We start from the raw sequence: 23,372 nt of genomic DNA, 5'->3' as shown, positions 1-23,372 counted from the left end.
CTGTATGTGGCGGACCCGGTGGGAGGAATGCCAGAGGTAATGAGGATGCTTAGGGAATTCGGGGACTTTTCGGGGTACAAGCTCAATATGGGGAAGAGCGAGCTGTTCGTAGTTCAGCTAGGGGACCAGGAGAGGGGGATTGGCGAGCTCCCACTAAAAAGGGCGGATAGGAGTTTCAGATATTTGGGGGTCCAGGTGGCCAGGAGCTGTGGGGTCCTGCATAGGCTTAACTTTACAAGGCTGGTGGAGCAAATGGAGGAGGAGTTCAAGAGGTGGGACGCGTTGCCGCTGTCCCTGGCGGGTAGGGTGCAGTCCACCAAAATGACGGTGCTCCCAAGGTTTTTGTTCCTGTTCCAGTGCCTCCCCGTGTTTATCCCGAAGGCTTTTTTCAGGCGGGTTAACAGGAGTATAATGGGGTTTGTGTGGGCGTGAGGGACTCCGAGGGTGAGAAGGGTGTTCCTGGAGCGGAGTAGAGATAGGGGGGGGGCTGGCGCTGCCCAACCTCTGTGGGTACTACTGGGCCGCCAATGCGACAATGGTGCACAAGTGGGTGATGGAGGGGGAGGGGGCTGCATGGAAGAGGCTGGAGACGGCGTCCTGTGTGGGTACGAGTCTGGGGGCGCTGGCAACGGCGCCGCTGCCGCTCCCTCCAAGGAGGTATACCACGAGCCCGGTGGTGGTGGCGGCCCTCAAAATTTGGAGGCAGTGGAGGCGGCATAGGGGGGAAGTTAGGGCCTCGGCGTGGACCCCATTACGGGGAACCACCGGTTCACCCCAGGAAGAACAGGTGGAGGGTTTTTGGGGTGGCACAGGGCAGGCATACGAAAGTTGGGGGACCTGTTTGTGGACGGGATGTTCGCGAGCTTGGGTGAGCTGGAGGAGAAGTATGGGCTCCCCCCGGGGAAAGCCTTCAGGTACTTACAGGTAAGGGTGTTTGCCAGACGGCAGGTGATGGAATTCCCACGGCTACTGCCACACACAGTACAGGACAGGGTTCTCTCGGGGGGGGTGGGTGGGAGTGGGGAAGATCTCGGAAACTTACCAGGTGATGCAGGAGGAGGAGGAGGCCTCAGTGGTGGAGTTGAAAGGTAAGTGGGAGGAGGAGTTGCGAGAGGAGATCGAAGAGGGGATGTGGGCAGATGCCCTAGGGAGGGTGAACTCTTCCTCTTCATGCGCGAGGCTCAGCCTCATACAGTTTAAGGTGCTGCACAGGGCACACATGACCGGGCCAAGGATGAGCAGGTTCTTTGGGAGCGAGGACAGGTGTGTTCGGTGCTCAGGGAGCCCAGCAAATCACACCCATATGTTCTGGGCATGCCCAGCGCTGGAGGAATTTTGGAAGGGCGTAGCGAGGACGGTGTCAAGGGTGGTAGGATCCAGGGTCAGACCGGGCTGGGGGCTCGCAATATTTGGGGTGGCAGAGGAGCCGGGAGTGCAGGAGGCGAAAGAGGCCGGAATTCTGGCCTTTGCGTCCCTGGTAGCCCGGCGAAGGATTCTCCTTCAGTGGAAAGATGCGAGGCCCCCAAGCGTGGAATCCTGGATCAGCGATATGGCAGGGTTCATTAAATTGGAGAGGGTGAAATCCGCCTTGAGAGGGTCGGTACAAGGGTTTCTTTAGGCGGTGGCAACCGTTCTTAGACTTTCTGGCAGAACGATAGACATTGGTCAATGGCAGCAGCAGCTCGGGGGGGGCGGGGGGGGGGGGGGGTTTACTTTATTTTTGTTTATGTTATTTACACTGGAGGGTCTGAGGGGGTGTATACACCTGTTGTCTTAAGTCGGGGTGTTAATGTTAATTTATTATTTATGTACAGGGGGGAGGGGTTTGGCGGGTTGCTTTTTTAGATTGTGTTTTGTACTTAACCCTGTTGGGTTCTTTTTTCTTTCTCATTTTGTTATTGATATTTTATGAAAACCTTTAATAAATTTTTTTTTTTTTAAAAAAGGACAGTATTACAGTGGCAGAAAGGACGTTTGATGAGGACTCGTCTACTGAGGTAGTATGGGCTGAGGTTAGAAACAGGAAAGGAGAGGTCACCCTGTTAGGGGTTTTCTATAGGCCTCCGAAAAGTTCCAGAGATGTAGAGGAAAGGATTGCAAAGATGATTCTGGATAGGAGCGAAAGCAACAGGGTAGTTGTTGTGGGGTACTTTAACTTTCCAAATAGTGACTGGAAATGCTATAGCTCGAGTACTTCAGATGGGTCCGTTTTTGTCCAATGTGTGCAGGAGGGTTTCCTGACACAGTATGTAGATAGGCCAACGAGAAGCGAGGCCATATTGGATTTGGTACTGGGTAATGAACCAGGACAGGTGTTAGATTTGGAGGTAGGTGAGCACTTTGGTGATAGTGACCACAATTTGATTAAGTTTACTTTAGTGATGGAAAGGGATCGGTATATACTGCAGGGCAAGAGTTATATCTGGGGGAAAGGCAATTATGATGCGATGAGGCAAGACTTAGGATGCATCGGATGGAGAGGAAAACTACAGGGGATGGGCACAATGGAAATGTGGAGCTTGTTCAAGGAACAGCTACTGTGTGTCCTTGATAAATGTGTACCTGTCAGGCAGGGAGGAAGTGGTCGAGCAAGGGATCCGTGGTTTACTAAAGCAGTCGAAACACTTGTCAAGAGGAAGAAGGAGGCTTATGTAAAGATGAGACATGAAGGTTCAGTTAGGGTGCTCGAGAGTTACAAGTTAGCTAGGAAGGACCTAAAGAGAGAGCTACGAAGAACCAGGAGGGGATATGAGAAGTCTTTGGCAGGTCGGATCAAGGATAACCCTAAAGCTTTCTATAGATATGTCAGGAATAAACAAATGACGAGGGTAAGAGTAGGGCCAGTCAAGGACAGTAGTGGGAAGTTGTGCTTGGAGTCCGAGGAGATAGGAGAGGTGCTAAATGAATATTTTTCGTCAGTATTCACACAGGAAAAAGACAATGTTGTCGAGGAGAATACTGAGATTCAGGCTACTAGACTAGAAGGGCTTGAAGTTTATAAGGAGGAGGTGTTAGCAATTCTGGAAAGTGTGAAAATAGATAAGTCCCCTGGGCTGGATGGGATTTTTCCTAGGATTCTCTGGGAAGCTGGGGAGGAGATTGCTGAGCCTTTGATCTTTAAGTCATCTTTGTCTACAGGAATAGTGCCAGAAGACTGGAGGATAGCAAATGTTGTCCCCTTGTTCAAGAAGGGGAGTAGAGACAACCCAGGTAACTATAGACCAGTGAGCCTTACTTCTGTTGTGGGCAAACTCTTGGAAAGGTTTATAAGAGATAGGATGTATAATCATCTGGAAAGGAATAATTTGATTAGAGATAGTCAACACGGTTTTGTATGATAAACCTTAAAATATGAGGTCATCCTCTTTGAGTTTCCTCCGGGTGCTCCGGTTTCCTTCCACAGTCCAAAATTGTGCAGGGTGGGTAGATTGGCCATGATAAATTACCCCTTAGTGTTAGATTAGGTGGGATTATGGGGATAGGGCAGGGAATTGGGTCTAGCTGGGGTGCTCTTTCGGAGGGTCGGTGTAGACTCGATGGGCTGAATGGCCTCCTTCACTGATTCTATGATTCTATGATGTCAAATTATTATCTAAATGCCAATAGATTGAGAGAGGGAAATGTGCAACGTGACCTGGGTGTCCTTGTGCACCAGTTGCAGAAAGCAAGCATGCGGGGGCAACAGTTGATAAAGAAGACAAATGGTATGTTGGCCTTCAATGCGAGAGGATTCGAGTACAGGAGCAGGAATGTCTTGCTACAATTATGCAGGGCCTTGGTGAGGCCACACCTGGAATATTGGGCGGGATTCTCTGCCAGCGGGATTCTCCGTTTTGCCGGCGTCCGGGGGTTTCCGGGTGGCGTGGGGCTGCCCCACAACGGGAAACCCCATTCACCGGCCTGCGAAACGGAGAATCCCGCTGGCGGGTCGGGGCAGAAATGTGGCGGGGCGGGTTGGAGCATCCAGCCCATTGTGTGCAGTTTTGGTCTCCTTATCTGAGGAAAGATGCTCTTGGTGTAGAGGGAGTTCAGCGAAGGTTTACCAGACGGAATGTTGGAATGGAGGGTCTGAGGAGGGATTGAATCGGTTCGGATTATATTCGCTGGAGTTCAGAAGAATGAGGGGCGATCTCATAGAAACCTATAAATTCTAATAGGAGTAAACAGTAGATTCAGGAAGGATGTTCCCGATGGGTGGGAGTCCAGAACCAGGGGACACAGTCTAATGTAAGAGTCCTCCCTGTTTAGTTGAGCTTTGATAAAAGTAATCCGGACTCGAAATGTTAGCTCCCTTCTCTCTCCACACATGCTGTCAGACATGCTGCAATTGTCCAGAATTTTTGTTTTTGTTTCAGATTGCAGCATCCGCAGTATTTTGCTTTTATTTTCCTGTTTATTTCCTTTGATCCCATTTCTTTTATTCTATTTAGTATTTTTGGCCCTTGGCCCCATAAATGGGATGTGCCTTTAAGCAGAAGATTCAGTAGAAGCAGCCTGCTTGCCAGGACACTGTGTTCCCAGGTGTTGTTTTTGGAGAGAAGAAGCCAGACTCCTTGGCAATGGATGAATTGGTTTGGGAGGAATCGATTTGATCGGTTAATTGGCAACGAGTGGGATGGTCAGGGATCGTGTTCTGCCTGACAACGATCAGTGATTGGTTCCTGCTTGATGCTCTCTGAGAGAACTGGGAAGAAGTGTTTAGACCTTGAAGAAGGAACTCTCTCCCTCCAAATTTCTATCCATTTAATTATGATACTGTACATAATAAAAATCACTTGTGTTAAAGTTACAAATCTGGTGACTAATTTATTTGGCTCAACAAAGGACCTTGGGTATTTTAAATGAAATTGTATTTCACCTGTGTTGCAACTCTGGGTCAAGTGTGGCTGGAATTGACCGGACACACGCCCAGGGTGCTATGACATATTTTAAACAATTTAGGACTGAGATGAGGAGAAATTTCTTCACCCAGAGAGTGGTGAGCCTGTGGAATTGACTCCCACAGAAAATAATTGAGGCCGAAAAATTGTGGGCTGGGTTCTCCAATTGCCCGATGCCGAAATCGTGTTCGCCGATCGGACAGGGAATGGATTTTCACACCGAAATCTGGGCCGGTGCTGGTTTGACGACGGTCAGCTATGTTCTGCCCCCTCCAACTTGGCATCATCACGAAGCTCGCCGCGCACCGTTTCAACGATGGTGCATCATTGGCGTGTCGACCCGCGATGCTCCCGTCCCCGATGGGCTGGGTTCCCAACCGCGCGGTTGATGTGGGGTCTGAGCAGTCAGTAACCCGGCGTGACGGCTGCACACTGTGTCCAGTGCTGCCAAATCCGGCCGGGATCCGTGGTGCTGGCCGGTGGGGCTTCTGCAACGGATGGAGGAACTGGTTGGCGGGTCGGAGTCGCGCATGGCCGGCGCCATGTTGTATGGTGCAACCGGTGCAGGTCATCAGCCGCGCGCATGCGCGGCCCGGGTCCCGACCTTCCTCTGCCCATTTTCGGCACGGGAGGCGGGAGTTTCACCCAACACCAGTGCTAGCCCCTCACTGGTACTGGAATCAGTGATGGTTTCACACCGATTCATTTGTCATAAAAGTCCACACATGCTGCCCTGGCGCCAGCAATTATCCGCTGAAATGGAGAATCCAGCCCCATATGTTTTCCAGGAGGAATTCGATACAGCTCTTAGAGCTAAAGGGATTAAAGGAGATGGATTACTCAGTTGGATAATCAGCCGTGATCATAATGAATGGCGGAGCAGGTTTGAGGGGCTGAATGGCCTCTTCCTGCTCCTATTTTCTATGTTCCTATGTGGAGTGTAGCACCCTCACAGGTGACATGATGTCCTACCAGGGCAGTGCTGCCAATGCAACAGGATTGGACATTATGGCAAATTGCAAGGCAAAATGTCTGAAACACACCAAAGGCCGAAAGGTGATCCATGAGGTGAAGATAGCAAATAGGTTTCTAAGTTTGCAATTTCTGTCAATGGCCACCTAACAAATCTAAATTTAGATAACGCAGTCAGGAAACAATCCTGCTGGACAAAGAACTGTGGATGAAAGACCTCTGCCTTTGAACAGTGGACACACTACTTTATGGGCTCAGAGGAATCTGACCCAGCCGTTGGTATAATCCTGGAGCCACTAAGGTAAGGCAGCAAACAGACCTTTGAGCTGATGTACTTCATCCATGACCAACTTTCCTCTCTCCTGAGCAGAGATGTCTGCAGAGCCTTGAATCTCCTCAAAACAACAGATGATGCCGAGATGACCATTGTCATTAACCAAACAGAACTGCATGTTGATGAGTACTCAAACAGAAAGGAATACCCTGACTGGGACTTTCACCCTGAACTGTCTTCTCTCTTTGTGGAGCAGGATTGTCCATTCATACGACAGGGCCTGGAAATCCCTCAGTTGTCAGATCAGCCAACCACCCAGGAGGTACTATGACATGCCCAGCAGACGGGCTGAAAGAGAGCGATCAGCAATCTGTGATGCCTCTAAGTCTGGTCTCAATGACAGTGAAGCAGATCAACTCTGCAACCACTGTGTAGATGCTGCAACTCCCAGACGGCATGCCAAAAACACAAGAGATGTTAGAAACTGCTCATGTCTGGCAATGAAAAGCAGGGGTGAGGGTACCACCAACCTTCTCACTACAGGAACACTTGTCCTCAGCCATAGTGGACACTGAGAAAACCCGCATGATGACAGAAAAAGTGAAAGAAGCAAGAAGCAGAAAATGTTCACCCACCCCACAAGAAATGAGTTTGAGCAGCGGCCACCAATCAAAGCAGCGGCAGAAGCGGCTGTTTGCAGCTCATTGTGAAGGGATGGAAGAAAGGAATGAAAGTTACCCAGACACCAGCTTAACCTCCAGACCAACAGTAAGAAACAGCAACAGGACAGTCCATCCCTCTTCTGACAGAACTGTGAACGACCTGTGTGGGAGGGGCCCAGACCACCCCAACCTCAAACCTCAAGGACTTGATGGAGTAGTTATAATGTCAAAATAACAACAATATATTATTATTATAATAATATAGAAATAGTGATAATGTCAGCCGGAAATTTCCGGTCATTATGATTTAACCTTCCAGCCCACGGCTTTCACTCCAGGTGGGGTGGTTACAACTGGAAATCCCATTGACAACCGGCGGACAGAAGAATGCCACCGCCAAGAAACACACGGCTGGCAAATGTATGAGTGATAACAATGGAAGAGATGAAGTACCCTAATATATCTCCAAATACAGGAGAGAAAGTCATGGGGAATGTAGTATGAGGGCCTGGCACATAAAGGGTTAATGTGGGACTGAACACAGTACCATCCACACAGAGTTACTGTGGTGTTGAGTACAGCCATGTATAGGCTTGAGCATGGAGAGCCGCGACCTTATACCCTTCACCTAACATGTGTAAATATTTCAAATAGTTAATAGTTCCAATAGGTAATAGAGACTTAGAGTTAACCTACAGTTAACCATGGATCACAATCAGTAAGGATAAACAATGACACCTCCTCCACGATAGTCCTCAACACCGGGACCCCGCAAGGCTGCATGCTTAGCCACCTACTATACACCCTGTACACACGACTGTGTGCCAAAATTTGGCTCCAACTTGCTCTACAAGTTTGCTGATGACACGACCGTAGTGGGTCCAATCTCGAACAACGATGAGTCAGAGTACAGGAGGGAGATAGAGAACCGAGTGGGGTGGTGTAACAACAACAATCTCTCCCTCAATGTCAGCAAACCTAAAGAGCTGGTCATTGGCTTCAGGAAGTGGAGTATCAATGGCGCCGAGGTGGAGATGGTTGACAGCTTCAAATTCCTAGGTAATCACATCACCAACAATCTGTCCCGGTCCATCCATGTTGATGTTACGACCAAGAAAGCACAACAGCTCCTATACATCCTCAGGAAACTAAGGAAATTTGGCATGTTCTCATTGACTCTTACCAACTTTCACAGATACACCATAGAAAGCATGCTGTCTGGCTGCATCACAGCCTGGTATGGCAACTACTCGGCCCAAAACCGTAGGAAACCACTGATGCATGATTAATTGGACAAAGTTGAGAGTTGAATACAATTGAGGCTTTATTGCTCTAAGATGTGTGGCGTCCCACAGCAGCTGGCAAAATGGCTGCTGCACGGAGGACACACATATTTATACTCCTCCTACTGGGCAGAGCCAGCAGGCAGGGATTACCGCCGTACCTGTAGTACAGGTCCTACCGTACATCACCTAATATAGATGCAACAGTGGTTTACCACATTCACCTCCTGTTAAAATTAGTCCGGCGGGGGTGGTGGAGAACTATATACAGCAATTGAATTTACATATACAATATTTGCGAGAAAAAAAAAATTTCCTTTGAAGTCCAGTGGACCAGTTGAGGTTTAACCGGTTCAGGGCCTTGATGTGCCGCTGGGAGCGACGCAGTGGTGGCGGCGATGCCGATGCTGGTCTGATCTTCGGTGACCCCGGGAGCGTGCCAAAATCCTCTTCATCCTCGGGCGTGGGCAGGGGGAGGGCGGATGGTCCTGGGGGGTTGCTACTGAGAGCGCCTGGGGAGGGGTGGGGTGAAGCCGGGCCAGAGGGGTGTGTGTGTGTGTGGAACCTGCTGGTGCCAGGTCCCTGAGGGAGACACCTGAAGATCTTGGGGAGGACAAAATGACGGCGCCCATGGGCCGCACGTGTTGCGTGGACAGGAAGATGGCGGCGCCCACTGGCCGCGTGTGGTCTGAGGGGCAGAAGATGGCGGCGCCCACTGGCCGCACATGGTCTGGGGGGGTGAAGATGGCAGCGCCCATTGTGTGTAAACGAGGGGGGTGGGGGCGATAACGGCGACTGCGCAGGCCTGGCACATCATGGCGAAGTGCCCCTTCTTACCGCAATCCTTACAAAGGGCAGCGCGGGCCAGGCAGCATTGGCAGGGGTGTTTTTGCTGTCCGCAAAAGTAACACAGGGGACCCCCAGGGTTATCTGGCTGGCGCGTGGCGCAGGCGTATTGGCTGGGTAAGGCCCCCGATGGGGCAGCCATCTGTGGGGTCCACGATGCGTAGGAGGGGTGGGCCGCGCGGCTGGTGGCGTAGGCCTGAATATTGCACGTGGTGACCGTCATAGAGAGCGCTAGCTTCTTTGTCTCTGCGAGATCGAGCGTGGCCCCTTCTAAAAGTCGCTGGCGTATGATGTCCGACCCAATCCCCGTAACAAAAGTGTCCCGCATAAGGAAGTTAGAATGTTCAGTGGCCTGAGAGTCACAGTCCCAGACTAGTGGGATTAGGGCCCGCCAGAAGTCTTCTATGGACTCACCAGGGAGCTGAGAGTGAGTGGCGGGTACGTGTCTGGCGAAGAGCGTGTCCGTCCACTGGGCGTAATTTTCTTCAAGTAGCGCCATGTCTTTGTCGTAGTTCGGCGCGTCCTGAATCAGCGGAAAGGCGTTGGAGCTCAACCTCGAGTACAGTATCTTATTTTCTGAGCCTCCGGAACAGGGTCTGGTGCAGACCTGATGTACTCCTCGAAACAAGCTCGCCAGCGCTGAAAGTCCTTTTTGGCGTCCCTTGATGCGGATCCAGCTGCAGGCGATCCGGCTTGATCCGGAGGTCAATCTTCTGAAAATCCTAGAGTAATAAATTGATGCACGATCAATTGGACAAAGACGAGAGTTGAATACAACTGAGGCTTTATTGCTCTAAGATGTGTGGCCTCCCAGAGCAGCTGGCGAAATGGCTGCTGCACAGAGGACACACATATTTATACTCCACCTACTGGGCAGAGCCACAGGCAGGGATTACCGACATACCTGTAGTACAGGTCCTACCGTACATCACCTAATACAGGTGCAACAGTGGTTTACCACAACTACCGAGTCGTAAACACAGCCCAGTCCATCACATGAACCCACCTCCCATCCATTGACACTGTCTACACCTCCTGCTGCCTGGGGAAAGCGGGCAGCATAATCAAAGACCCCTCCCACCCGGGTTATTCTCTCTTCCAACTTCTTCCATCGGGCAGGAGATACAAAGGTCTGAGAACACACTAACATATTCAAAAACAGCTACTTCCCCGCTGTTACGACTCCTGAATGACCTTTTTATGGACTGAACTGATCTCCTCAGACATCTTCTTTACTGAGTAATACTACACTCCTGTATGCTTCACCCGATGCCTGTGTCTCTGTATTTACATTGTGTATTTCTCGTTTGCTCCATGCTTTGTCATGTATGGAACGATCTGTCTGGACTGTACGCAGAACAATAGTTTTCATTGTATCTCAGTACATGTGACAATAAATCAAATTCATTTCAATTCAGAAGACTATGATGACTTCTTGTTAATAATAATCACTTATTGTCACAAGTAAGCTTCAATGAAGTTACTATGAAAAGCCGCTAGTCACCACATTCCGGCAGAAACGCCCCTAGTCGCCACATTCCGGCACCTGTTCGGGGAGGCCGGTACGGGAATTGAACTCGCTCTGCTGGCCTTGTTCTGTATTACAAGCCACTGTTTTGCCCATTGTGCTAAACCAGCCCCTGTCTTTAAGACATACTAATCTGTAGCCAACACCCCACAACACTAAGCATGCCAGGTGGACAGTCGATATGACATTGCAGTTGGTGGAGGTGTTAAACTGGGGATTCACAAACTCTCAGCAGTTTGATATCTAAAATGTTTTGAATTTAAAAAAATTATTTTTATAGGATGTGGGCGTCGCTGGTTAGGCCAGCATTTATTACCCATCCCTAATTACCCTTCACAAGGTGGTGGTGAGCTTCCTTCCTGAACCTCTGCAGTTCCTGAGCTGTAGGTACACCCACTGTGCTGTTAGGCAGGGAGTTCCAGGATTTTGCCCCAGCGACAGTGAAGGAACGGTGATATATTTCAAAGTCAGGGTGGTGAATGACTTGGAGGAGAACCTCCAGGTAGTGGGGTTGACAGGTATCTGCTGCTCTTGTCCTTCTAGATGGTTGTAGTCACGTGTTGTAAGGTTTTGTCTAAGGAGCCTTGGTGAGTTCCTGCAGTGCATTTTGCAGATGGTACACACGGCTGCTACTGTGCGTCGGTGGTGGAGGGAGTGAATGTTTGAGGAAGGGGGAGCAATCAAGCGGGGCTGCTTTGTCCTGGATGGTGTTGAGCTTCTCGAGTGTTGTTGGAGCTGCACTTATCCAGGCAAGTGGAGAGTGTTCCTCACACTCCTGACCTGTGCCTTGTAGATGGTGGACAGGCTTTGGTGAGTCAGGAGGTGAGTTACTCGCCTGGATTCCCAGCCTCTGCCCTGCCCTGGTAGCCACAGTATTAATGTGGCAAGTCCAGTTCAGTTTCTGATCTATGGTAGCCCCCAGGATGTTGATTGTGGGGGATTCAGTGATGGTAATGACATTGAATGTCGCGGGGCAGCGGTTAGATCCTCTCCTGGTCGAGATGGGCATTGCCTCGCACTTGTGTGGCATGAATGTAAGTTGCCGCTTGTCAGCCCGAGCCTGGATATTGTCCCGGTCTGTGAAACAGGTAACACCGTGGGCAGATCAGTCAAATGATTCTGCTGCGTTCCTGGTTAGTATAACTAATATTGAAGAGTGTTGCTATCAGAGAGCTCTGAGTACGGGTCTCTGTGAGTCCGGGTTAGATCCGCTCTGTCTGAATCCGGAGGCACTAACCCTCCAGTCACATTGGTTGAGATGGAGATGGGGTTTGGCTCTGGGATTGAATCGTTTGTCGGAAGCCGCAGTTTGGTTGAAGTGGAGCGGCAGTGTGCTGGGAGGCTGGCTGGGGGGTTATTGTCAGGGGCTGGAACACTGTGTTCCTACACAGAGAAAATCTTCGGTACTGGAACCAAACTCTTTGTTACAGGTGAGGTTTGAACGCTGTAAATGACAACCTGTGAACTGGGGCCGCTGACTAACCGGGTTACTAGTTATGGTAGTTAGTGCAGGGTTGGAATAGCGGCTGGACCTCTGAGGGGGAGCACTGGGCCAGCGGGACAGTGTGTGGTGGGAGCGCCCTCTGTACCTATGGGGGGAGATGGTGTGTTTACTGGGAGGCCGGCTCGGTTATTGTGCAGTAGTGTAACACAGTGTCACATCTGGTGTCTGGAGAAAGATTTTCGGCTCCGGGACCCGCCTCATTGTGTCAAGTAAGTTTGGGAAATGTGTTTAACACAGAGTGGGAGAGGTTTACTTACAGCCTGGTCAGGCTGGGCCTCTGGGTGGTCACTCGCACAGTCTGTGGGCTCAGGATCTGGGCAGAGCCGCTCCCAGCCTTTCTGCAGAGCCAGGGAGAGGGGTGGCGGCGGGTTTTTGTCGGGTGTTGTGTCACTGTGGTCGGGAATAAAGATCTTCGGAACTGGCACCAAACTGGTGGTCACAGGTAAGTTGAGGAGGCTCACAAACTGGAGGGTGGCTGTGTGCTGGAGCATTCGCCACTTTGAGGGGTTACTGTCTGTAGTTTGTTGCGGCTCCGGGGGTTGAGTGAACCGTTTAAACAGCGAATCGTGTCACGCCGGAGATCTGCTCTATCCCAACAGTTAACAGCGAGCTCCACGGAGACCGCGTTACTCTGCTCCACTCAAACCCAGTTTCCAATCCCCCCCCGTTATTATCCAACTCCGAAACCTGCCTTGTTTATGGAGGGAAAACATTTATGGCTGGGAAAAGCCCAGCTGGGTGAATGCAGGCGTTATTAGTAGAATCTGTCCGGTGGGGTAGTTCAGTTCTCAGACACGCCGAAGGTTCCTGTCCTCCATTCCTGTGATCAGTAATTTGCACTTTGGCGCTGGGAAGAGACTCTGTGGAAGGTGAATGTTCACAATCCCAGCGGGATTCCAACCCGCTTTCCCACTTCGTCCCAAGCTGGGGGGGGGGGGGGGGGGTCCAATAACAGGTTCACTGAATATTCCCACTTGCACTCAGAGCATCAGCATTTAGCGCGTGTCCCGGGTCCTTTAATTCGGGGGGACGGGGGACGGGACGGGACGGGGGGGTGGACTGGGGGGTCAGGCCGGAGGGGGGTCAGGGCGGGGGGTAAAGCCGGGGGCGGGGGTCAAGCCGCGGGGGGGGGGGGGGGGCGGGGGGGTTGCAGAGAGCGAGAAGGTTTAGGAATAAAGAGGTCGGTTTTCACAAAATACATTCTGGACCAAACTCTGGTCAGATTTAAAGGGACAAGCAGTAAATTTCAATTCTCCCCCCTCCCCCCCAGATGTCTGTTCCTGTCCGGGGGGGGGGGGGGGTGCTGTTCCCGCCCGGGGGTCCCGGGAAGCGGTATCTGAACCCCGCCCGCCGGCGCGATCCAAATCGGGAATAACTGGGATTTAATCAGGGCCAGTTGCAATATGTGAGCGGCTGGATTATTTGTTAAAGGCAGAGTTATTTCTGGTGACTGAGTATTCAGTGAATCAGTGATTATTGGAGTTATTCACTCAGTATTCCTCGTCATTTCTGCTTTGATGAAACGCCCGCTGCTTTCAGCATTGGGCCCATTCCTAACAGACAGAAACCGGTCACTCTGGATTTCTGAGCAGGGCTTTAGAAGGAGCGGGTCAGTGAGAGAGTTGGGGAGAATTTTGAATGTTACTACATGGAATATGTCCTCTCTCATTGAGACTTTCCCACCGAGTCCCATCTTTGCTCATTCACTTTCCTCATTTCTCCTGTGCAGATAGAATCGGTTTGCCATTCCTGTAACTCACACACCGGCATTCCCAGCTCAATCCCACTTCAATCTCTCCCTCGGCCACCAGACTCTAATCTCTCATTGACTGAAAAATCAGCGTCATTTATAATCTTCCATTTCCTCTCCGTATTCTTTCTTCAAAAACCCAATCTGTCCATGGTGTAGATTTGACCATTCACTCCGCCACTCCTCCTGTCCGCTCCTATCCCATCCCTGTTTATTCTACACTTTTTCTTATTTACTCTATCCTCCTCGTCTTGATCCATTCAAATCTCTCCATAACCGTCTCTGCTCCAACAACCCGACTCTCTAATCTCTCCATAACCGTCTCTGCTCCAACAACCCGACTCTCTAATCTCTCCATAACCGTCTCTGCTCCAACACCCCGACTCTCTAATCTCTCCATAACCGTCTCTGCTCCAACACCCCGACTCTCTAATCTCTCCATAACCGTCTCTGCTCCAACAACAACCCGACTCTCTAATCTCTCCATAACCGCCTCTGCTCCAACAACACCCCGACTCTCTAATCTCTCCATAACCGTCTCTGCTCCAACAACAACCCGACTCTGTAATCTCTCCATAACCGCCTCTGCTCCAACAACAACCCGACTCTCTAATCTCTCCATAACCGTCTCTATTCCAATAACCCGACTCTCTAAGCTCTCCATAACCGTCTCTGCTCCAACAACCCGACTCTCTAATCTCTCCATAACCGTCTCTGCTTCAACAACCCGACTCTGTAATCTCTCCATAACCGTCTCTGCTCCAACAACAACCCGACTCTCTAATCTCTCCATAACCGTCTCTATTCCAACAACCCGACTCTCTAATCTCTCCATAACCGTCTCTGCTCCAACACCCCGACTCTCTAATCTGTGCATAATCCAGAGCCTCAAATCCGCTCTCTGAATTCGGTTTGATGTTAAATGCGGCCACACTGCTCACTTCCCCATCAACCCCCCCTCTTCCCTTCTCCTCTCCCCCTCCATCTCTCCGATTCTCTCCCTCCTCCCTCTGACAGCCCCTCCTCTCCCACTCCCCAGCCCTCCTTTCGTCTTCCATCTTCTTCCCTCGATCCTCTCTCCTCTCTCTCTCTCCTGTCCACCCCCTCGCTCCCTCTCCTCTCTCTCTCCTGTCCACCCCCTCTCTCCCTCTCCTCTCTCTCTCCTGTCCACCCCCTCTCTCCTCTCCTCTCTCTCTCTCCTGTCCACCCCCTCTCTCCTCTCCTCTCTCTCCTGTCCACCCCCTCTCTCCTCTCCTCTCTCTCTCATGTCCACCCCTCTCTCCTCTCCTCTCTCTCCTGTCCACCCCCTCTCTCCTCTCCTCTCTCTCCTGTCCACCCCCTCTCTCCTCTCCTCTCTCTCTCATGTCCACCCCTCTCTCCTCTCCTCTCTCTCTCTCCTGTCCACCCCTCTCTCTCTCCTCTCTCTCTCTCTCCTGTCCACCCCTCTCTCTCCTCTCCTCTCTCTCTCCTGTCCACCCCCTCTCTCCTCTCCTCTCTCTCTCTCCTGTCCACCCCCTCTCTCCTCTCCTCTCTCTCTCCTGTCCACCCCTCTCTCCTCTCCTCTCTCTCTCATGTCCACCCCCTCTCTCCTCTCCTCTCTCTCTCCTGTCCACCCCCTCTCTCCTCTCCTCTCTCTCCTGTCCACCCCCTCTCTCCTCTCCTCTCTCTCTCATGTCCACCCCTCTCTCCTCTCCTCTCTCTCTCTCCTGTCCACCCCTCTCTCTCTCCTCTCTCTCTCTCTCCTGTCCACCCCCTCTCTCCTCTCCTCTCTCTCTCCTGTCCACCCCCTCTCTCCTCTCCTCTCTCTCTCCTGTCCACCCCCTCTCTCCTCTCCTCTCTCTCTCCTGTCCACCCCTCTCTCCTCTCCTCTCTCTCTCATGTCCACCCCCTCTCTCCTCTCCTCTCTCTCTCCTGTCCACCCCCTCTCTCCTCTCCTCTCTCTCCTGTCCACCCCCTCTCTCCTCTCCTCTCTCTCTCATGTCCACCCCTCTCTCCTCTCCTCTCTCTCTCTCCTGTCCACCCCTCTCTCTCTCCTCTCTCTCTCTCTCCTGTCCACCCCCTCTCTCCTCTCCTCTCTCTCTCCTGTCCACCCCCTCTCTCCTCTCCTCTCTCTCTCCTGTCCACCCCTCTCTCCTCTCCTCTCTCTCTCCTGTCCACCCCTTCTTTCTCCTCTCGTGATTTCAATTTGAACTTGAACAAGGGAAAGGTCAGAAGCTCCAATAAAACCCACCTCAGCCTCTGGGTTCACAAGGGAAAGCTGAGAGTTGGTGAATGTTCAGCGAACCTGTGGCCAATGGGGTTTTATTAAGTCAATCTTTCCTGAACGGTATGTTTACAGAAATTTCTATTGTTTTTATTAATCAGACAAAGCTCCTAAACCACCAGCAATCCGCCTCTTCCCACCGAATGCCACAGAACTGGAGACAGGTCGAGCTGTGATTGTCTGTCTCCTGACTGGCTTCTTCCCAGAGGTTATTCGAGTTTCCTGGAAAATACCTGGCGAGAGTATCGGGGACGTGTTCACAGGTTCAGTGAAGGAAGATCCGAACGGGGCCTATTCGGTGATCAGCCGCCTGGAGGTGACCCAGGTGCAGTGGACCACGAAGGACATCACCTGCCAGGCGGAGCATGAAACAGGTCCAGCGTCGGCCACCATTAACAGCAAAACAGGTCAGTAACTGCCAGAGTGTTCCGTCCCTCCAATATCCTGCCATCAACAAACAAATACCTCCAAATATCTCCCAAATATCTCCAAATACCTCCCAAATATCTCCAAATATCTCCAAATACCTCCAAATACCTCCCAAATATCTCCAAATACCTCCAAATATCTCCCAAATACCTCCAAATACCTCCCAAATATCTCCAAATATCTCCAAATACCTCCCAAAGATCTCACCTTCTTTCACTTCACTTTCCCCAGAAATGTCTGTGGTTTTAGATTTTGATCCCATCAACAACAAAAATTTTTAATTTCAAAATTGATCCGGGAAGCAGCCCCTGGGCCGCTTGTTTCTCGGCGGCGGCGCGCCGCTCGCTGGCGGCGGGATTCTATCTTCCCGCCGCTGGTCACTGGGATTTCCCATTGAATCCACACCGGCGCGAACCCCGCTGGCGGGGAGGCGGCAGAATTCCTGCTTTGAGATGAATAACTATCGATTGTAGGAGCGGGAAATCATCAACTGCGGAATTCCTACGGGATTCTCCGGGATGTCCGCGAGACACCAATCGGTGGGAACTCAGGCCCCCCCCCCCGCCCCCCACAGACTGGAGTTTGTGCATCAAATGTTCCCAATGTGGGAGAAACTGCGGCAACCCTGAGGGCTGACTCCGCATTGACAACTGGCAGCTTTATTCCGAGATGGCGGGTGCGTTACAGCCAATTGCCATTCACTTTTCCCGCCGGCAGCGACTTCCCCGTCAGCGGGGAATTGACACCGGGTAGAATCGCGCCGCCAGCGAAGACGCGCTGCCCAGAAACAGGCGGCTGGGAATCCGCCCCTTGTCGAGCTCCCTGTCTGGGTGCCTGAGCTCACCCACACCTCCTCCACTCGGCCCTCACACTGTCTGCTCTCAGCACTCACTGCAGGGCGGGATTTCACATTGTTTCTAATCTCTTCCTTTCCTTCCCTGTAGCTGTTGGCATAACCGAACCTCCACCTACCCCGTGTCCCACCTTCGCTTCAGCAACAGCCGAGAGCGCGGATGAAGGTAATTCCTCGCTTGGTGTTGGGGCTACACAGTCTGGGGCAGGGCTTCACCCTCCAAACAATGAAACCAGAGAACACACCGTCAGACCAGGCTCAATACAACTGGTGGACGACAGGAAAATGTGCTGGAAAATGACCAAATTGTTGGGAAACCTCAACTGGTGGGGTTACGGGATAGGTTGGAGGCGTGGGCTTGAGTGGGGTTCTCTTTCCAAGGGCCGGTGCGGACTTGATGGGCCGAATGGCCTCCTTCAGCACTGTCAATTCTGTGGTCCAGGATCACCGATCAGGGAAAACAATCCGCGTCCTCCCGCTCCAACCCGCTCATTGCCCAGAAACATCAAATCAGCAGCGAGAAGGCTGATTTTCACGGGATGAGAATGAAACTCAGCAAAATCACAAGGGAAAGATGCAGAGCAATGAAGGAACAGCAGTGGGGAAACATCGAAAAGAGTGACCAATATAAACCAGGAGAAATATGTCCAACTAAACATCAAAAATCAAAACAGTCACAAACACAGTTAAATATATAAAATAAAGTCATAGTAACATTCAAACTAAAGGAAATATATTCCCCAAATCCATAGACAAGAAAAACATAGAACATAGAAAATACAGCACAGAACAGGTCCTTCGGCCCACGATGTTGTGCTGAACCTTTGTCCTAGATTAATCATAGATTATCATTGAATTTACAGTGCAGAAGGAGGCCATTCGGCCCTTTGAGTCTGCACCGGCTCTTGGAAAGAGCACCCTACCCAAACTCAACACCTCCACCCAACACCAAGGGCAATTTTGGACACTAAGGGCAATTTATCATGGCCAATCCACCTAACCTGCACATCTTTGGGAGGAAACCGGAGCACCCAGAGGAAACGCACGCAGACACAGGGAGGACGTGCAGACTCCGCACAGTCAGTGACCCAAGTCGGAATTGAACCTGGGACCCTGGAGCTGTGAAGCAATTGTGCTATCCACAATGCTACCGTGCTGCCCTTAAGAACAAATAAATCTACACTATATCATTTTACCGTAATCCATGTACCTGTCCAATAGCTGCTTGAAGGTCCCTAATGTTTCCGACTCAACTACTTCCACAGGCAGTGCATTCCATGCCCCCACTACTCTCTGGGTAAAGAACCTACCTCTGATATCCCTCAGGAAAAACTCAGAAAGACGAAAGGAAATGCAATACGATTCAGAAGTAGGTTAAAAAAGGATAGTTAAATAACTAGTGAAGGATTCTAAAGAGACATAAATGAGCAGGATCGAGCACTGGAGCATGCGGGGAAGCACATGATAAACACACAGAAAATGACACCAAACTGAAGGAAGTATTGAATGTGATTTTTGCCTCAATATTTAACAGGAAACGAACATGGTCAGGATAACATCAAAAGAAGAGATCAAAAAATATATTAAAACATTTAAAATAGAAAAGGTGAGATACTTGCTAAACTAATCAAACTTAGGCAAAAAGTCCTAAGTCGGTCCTACATTGACAAGGCACAAGTCAGGAGTGTAATGAAATACTCTCCACTTGTCTGGATGAGTGCAGCTCCAACAACACTCAAAAGCTCAACACCATCCAGGACAAAGCATCCCTGCTTGATTGCTCCCCCTTCCACAAACATTCAACCCTCCCCACAGACGCACAGTAACAGCCGTGTGTACCATCTATAAGATGCACTGCAGTAACTCACCAAGGCTCCTTAGGCAGCACCTTCCAAACCCACGACCACTACCATCCAGAAGGACACCAGAAACCTGGGAACCCCACCACCTGGAGGATCCCCTCCAAGTCACTCACCACCCTGACTTGGAAATATATCACTGTTCCTTCACTGGTGCTGGAGCCAAATTATGGAACTCCCTCCCTAACAGCACTGTGGGTGTACCTACACTACATGGATTGCAGTGGTTCAAGAAGGCAACTCACCATCACCTTCTCCAGGGTAATTAAGGATGGGAAATAAATGCTGGCCTAACCAGCGATGCCTATATCCCATAACTTAATTTTAAAAATGAACAAGCTCTGGATCCCTGCAAACATTTCTCTACATCAATAACTCCCTCTCCCCCTTTAAAATCTGTTTCTTTTCCCAATCATTTGATCATCTCCTACTGTCTCCTGGGAACAATTGTCTCAGATCTTGTTTGATAATAGTTTTGAAAAGGTGAAGCACCTTGGCTTGGGTTACTATGTTAAAAACAGTATATAAATGCGAGTTGTTGTTGAATAAGATCCCTCATCCAGAAGGATTGTATCCAGGCATTTTATTAAAAGTTAGGTCAGAGTTAGCGCATTATGGCATATTTCAAAATAATCATTAGCGAAGGGCAGTGAATGTGATTCCTATATTTACAAATGGGGGATCAAACATGTCTTGGACTCAGACCAATTATTTTACTGTCAGTCAGCACAGTAGCACAGTGGTCAGCACTGTTGCTTCACAGTGCCAGGGTCCCATGTTTAATTCCTGGCGTGGGTCACGATCTGTGCGGAGTCTGCACGTTCTCCACATGTCCTCCGGGTGCTCCGGTTTCCTCCCACAAGTCCTGAAAGATGTGCTTTGAGGTGAATTGGACATTCTGAATTCTCCCGCTGTGTACCCGAACAGGCGCCGGAATGTGACGACGAGGGCTTTTCACAGTAACTTCATTGCAGTGTTAATGTAAACCTACTTGTGACAATAAAGATTTTTTTTAAATGAAAGAAAATGGGAATATTGAAACATGAAAACATAGAAAATATACAGTCCATTGTACCTAAAGCTGTAAAAGTCCATCTCCCAGTTTTTGGTCCAGAGCTCTGTTGGTTGAGCACTTCAAATGCATTTCCAAGTATCCTTACCAAAATATTGAATAAAAAATAATCACGAGTGAATATAATAATAGTCATTACGGATTTCTAAAAGGAAGGGTATGGTTAAACAACCTTATCGAATTATTTGAGAAAGTAGAACAATGTAGTTGATGTACCACATTTGGATTTTTAAGACTTTCAAAGACACTGCAGAGTAGAGTCGCCAATCATGAAGATGTGGAATCAGGAATAAATAGGAGAATGGACAGGCAGCGAGCCACAGTATTTGTGTAAGAGGGGTGGAGGAACATAAGAATTGATTTCAGATGTCCATATCACTGAATGTAGCAATGTGGGGTTATTAACTAGCAAAGCACCGGTCTTCATTTCTGGAGGAATGTCATTGAATAAGAGGGAAGTTATGCTAAAGTTGTACAGAAACTTGGTTAACCATATGGAGTACTGAGCACAGCTCTGGTATCCTAACTATATTTACAAAATAGAGGGACTGGAGAAGGTGCAAATATGATTATAAAAGCAAATTGCTGCAGATGCTGGAATCTGAAACTAAATTAGGAAATCCTGGACAATCTCAGCAGGTGTGACAGAGTCTGGTGTGACAAGATAGCTGCAGAGAGTGTTGTTGGCAAGAACAAAATTAGAGAACATAATATGGGATAGTCACTAAATAATCTATTAGGGAATTGAAGTGAATTCAAGTTGTCCTTATCAACAAGGTTGTTAAATGTAAAATGTGTTACCACAAAGTGTAGTTGAGGCGACGCACATAACAACAGTTAAAGGGAATTTAGATTCAGCATGAGGGAGAAAGCAATTGGAGGATATGTTGATGGGGTGGGATGGAGAGAGAGATGTGGAGCATTAACACCGCCATGGGGTAGTTGGGGAAAATAGTCTATTCAGAACTATAAATATTTGTAAATCTCAGCAGCATCCTGGGAAACTTGGAATAAACCACAATCCAACAGTGCATTTCCCAATGTGACTGCTCCTATTGGGTGAGAATGACCTGCTGTACACCCAGTATTTTATATTGTATTCCTTTTGAATTGAAGGAAACTAGTAAAGCTAGTAGAATCCCCGAGTGCAGAAGGAGGCCATTCAGCCCATCATATCTGCTCTTACCCTCTGAAAGAGCACCCCACCCTATCCTGTAACTCCACATAGCCTTTGGGCACTAAGGGGCAATTTATCATGACCAATGCACCTAACACTTTAGACTGTGGGAGGAAACCGGAGCACCTGGAGGAAACCCACACAGACACGGGAGAAAGTACAAACTCCACACAGACAGTGACCGTGACAGTTGCCTCACAGCGCCAGGGTCCCAGGTTCGATTCCCAGCTTGAGTCACCGTGTGGAGTCTGCACGTTCCCCCAGGGTCTGCGTGGGTTTCCTCCGGGTGTGCTCCGGTTTCCTCACACAAGTCCTGAAAGACGTGCTTGTTAGGTAATTTTGGACATTCTGAATTCTCCCTCTGTGTACCTGAACAGGCGCCCGAATGTGGCGACTAGGGGAGTTTCAGAGTAACTTCATTGCAGTGTTAATGTAAGCCTACTTGTGACAATAATAAAGATTATTATTAGATCGGAATTGAACCGGGGTCTCTGGCGCTGTGAGGCAGCGGTGCTAACCACTGTGCCGCCCAGAGTAAAATCATAGAAAATAGCTCTCAGGATTTAAAAAATAAATGCTGAAGATGGGCAATTCGAGTCCATTTTAACTGTGGGGTTACTGGTGCAAACCGAGTTCTAGACAGTGCCTTGTTTCCATAACGACCACAGGAACTCCTCCAGATTCATACTTTACACCATTGTCCGTTATTCACTTTCCCATTCAGAATATCTTCCATTATTTAGAAGTGGCGAGGAATATTTAATGAAGTAGAAGTTGATGTGTTTTGTGTTTCTTCAATTCTCTCAGGACCGCCGATGGATTCGCTGCAGATTGCGAACTTCACCTACAGCTTGTTACTGGCGAAGAGCCTGCCTATTGCGGGATTATCTCCTTCATACTTTACAAAGCTGAGCACCGTGACATGAAGAAGCCGCTTAACTGCGATCTGTAGAGCCCTGTTTAAGGATGTGATAAAAAAGATCCTTATTTGGTGTAAGTGTTTTTGCTCCGTTTGCACCCAGAGATTGTACTTTGTGTTGGCAGTTTGTGAACAAGATTGTCGATTATCTGGATAGGGAGGGATTTATTTTCAGGCTTCTGTGTGTGGGGGGGGGGGGGGAGGGGGTGTATGTGTGCTGGGGGAGGGGGGTGCGTATGTGTGCTGGGGGAGGGGGTGTATGTGTGCTGGGGAGGGGAGGGAATATGTGTGCTGGGGGAGGGGGGTGCGTATGTGTGCGGCGGAGGGGGGGTGCGCGCGCGCGTGTGTGTGTGTGCGGTGGGGGGGCGGAGGGGGTGTAGTGATGGGTGTGGGGGGGGGTAGTGGTGGGTGTGGGGGGGGTGTAGTGGGTGTGGGTGGGGGGGTGTAGTGGTTGGTGGGTGGGGGGGGTGTAGTGGGTGTGGGTGGGGGGGGGTGTAGTGGTGGGTGGGGGGGGGTAGTAGTGGGTGTGGGGGGGGGGTAGTGGGTGTGGGTGGGGGGGGTGTAGTGCGGGGGGGGGGGGTAGTGGGTGTGGGTGGGGGGGGTGTAGTGGTGGGGGGGGGGGGGGTGAATAATGATCAGACCCGAAGCTGTTTCCAGACGATTAATTCTGCTAATCAAAGCGATTGGATATTTGGTGCAGAAGAACGTTGTTGATTTTTAATTGAATTTGTTGCTGTTCTTTCCAACGCCGCCTTTTGTCAATCATTTGCTGCAATTACATGTTACATTCGCTTGTAATTTTACTTTATAATTATGCAAATTTGAAAAAAATAAAAACGCCTTTTAAACTTTTCACTTTTTTCTGTTTTGCTCCCAGTGGTTCAGCCATCGCCGCTTGTGAAATGTCCCACACACCGCGGGTTCAAAATACAACAAATTATATCAAAGAGAAGTAGCTCAACAGTTTAGCTCACTCCCCTGACCCTAACCTGAGGGGTCAACTACTCAGACCATCAACTAACTCAAACCATCAACTAACTCAGACCATCAACTAACTCAGACCATTAAAAGCGGATGTTTTAACAATCAGACAATGTATCT

General features: G+C 49.8%; 1 protein-coding gene across 1 annotated transcript in view; it reads left to right on the top strand.

Annotated features, from left to right (window-relative positions):
* The window catches only part of LOC140385969 (uncharacterized), a 72,515-nt gene extending 50,058 nt beyond the window's left edge, over nt 1-22,457 (top strand). The window contains 8 exon segments of the mRNA XM_072468613.1: nt 6,223-6,448; nt 6,670-6,894; nt 7,443-7,458; nt 11,675-11,875; nt 16,064-16,369; nt 17,336-17,410; nt 22,160-22,222; nt 22,225-22,457. Coding sequence (XP_072324714.1) covers nt 6,223-6,448; nt 6,670-6,894; nt 7,443-7,458; nt 11,675-11,875; nt 16,064-16,369; nt 17,336-17,410; nt 22,160-22,222; nt 22,225-22,304 — 1,192 coding nt within the window. The 3' untranslated portion in view covers nt 22,305-22,457.
* The last annotated feature ends 915 nt before the right edge of the window (nt 22,458-23,372 follow it).

Source organism: Scyliorhinus torazame, chromosome 11 (assembly GCF_047496885.1).
Source record: "Scyliorhinus torazame isolate Kashiwa2021f chromosome 11, sScyTor2.1, whole genome shotgun sequence".
NCBI classification, from domain to species: Eukaryota; Metazoa; Chordata; class Chondrichthyes; order Carcharhiniformes; family Scyliorhinidae; genus Scyliorhinus; species Scyliorhinus torazame.
Note: the sequence above shows the minus strand (reverse complement) of the source record. Positions and strands in the feature narration are given on the sequence as shown.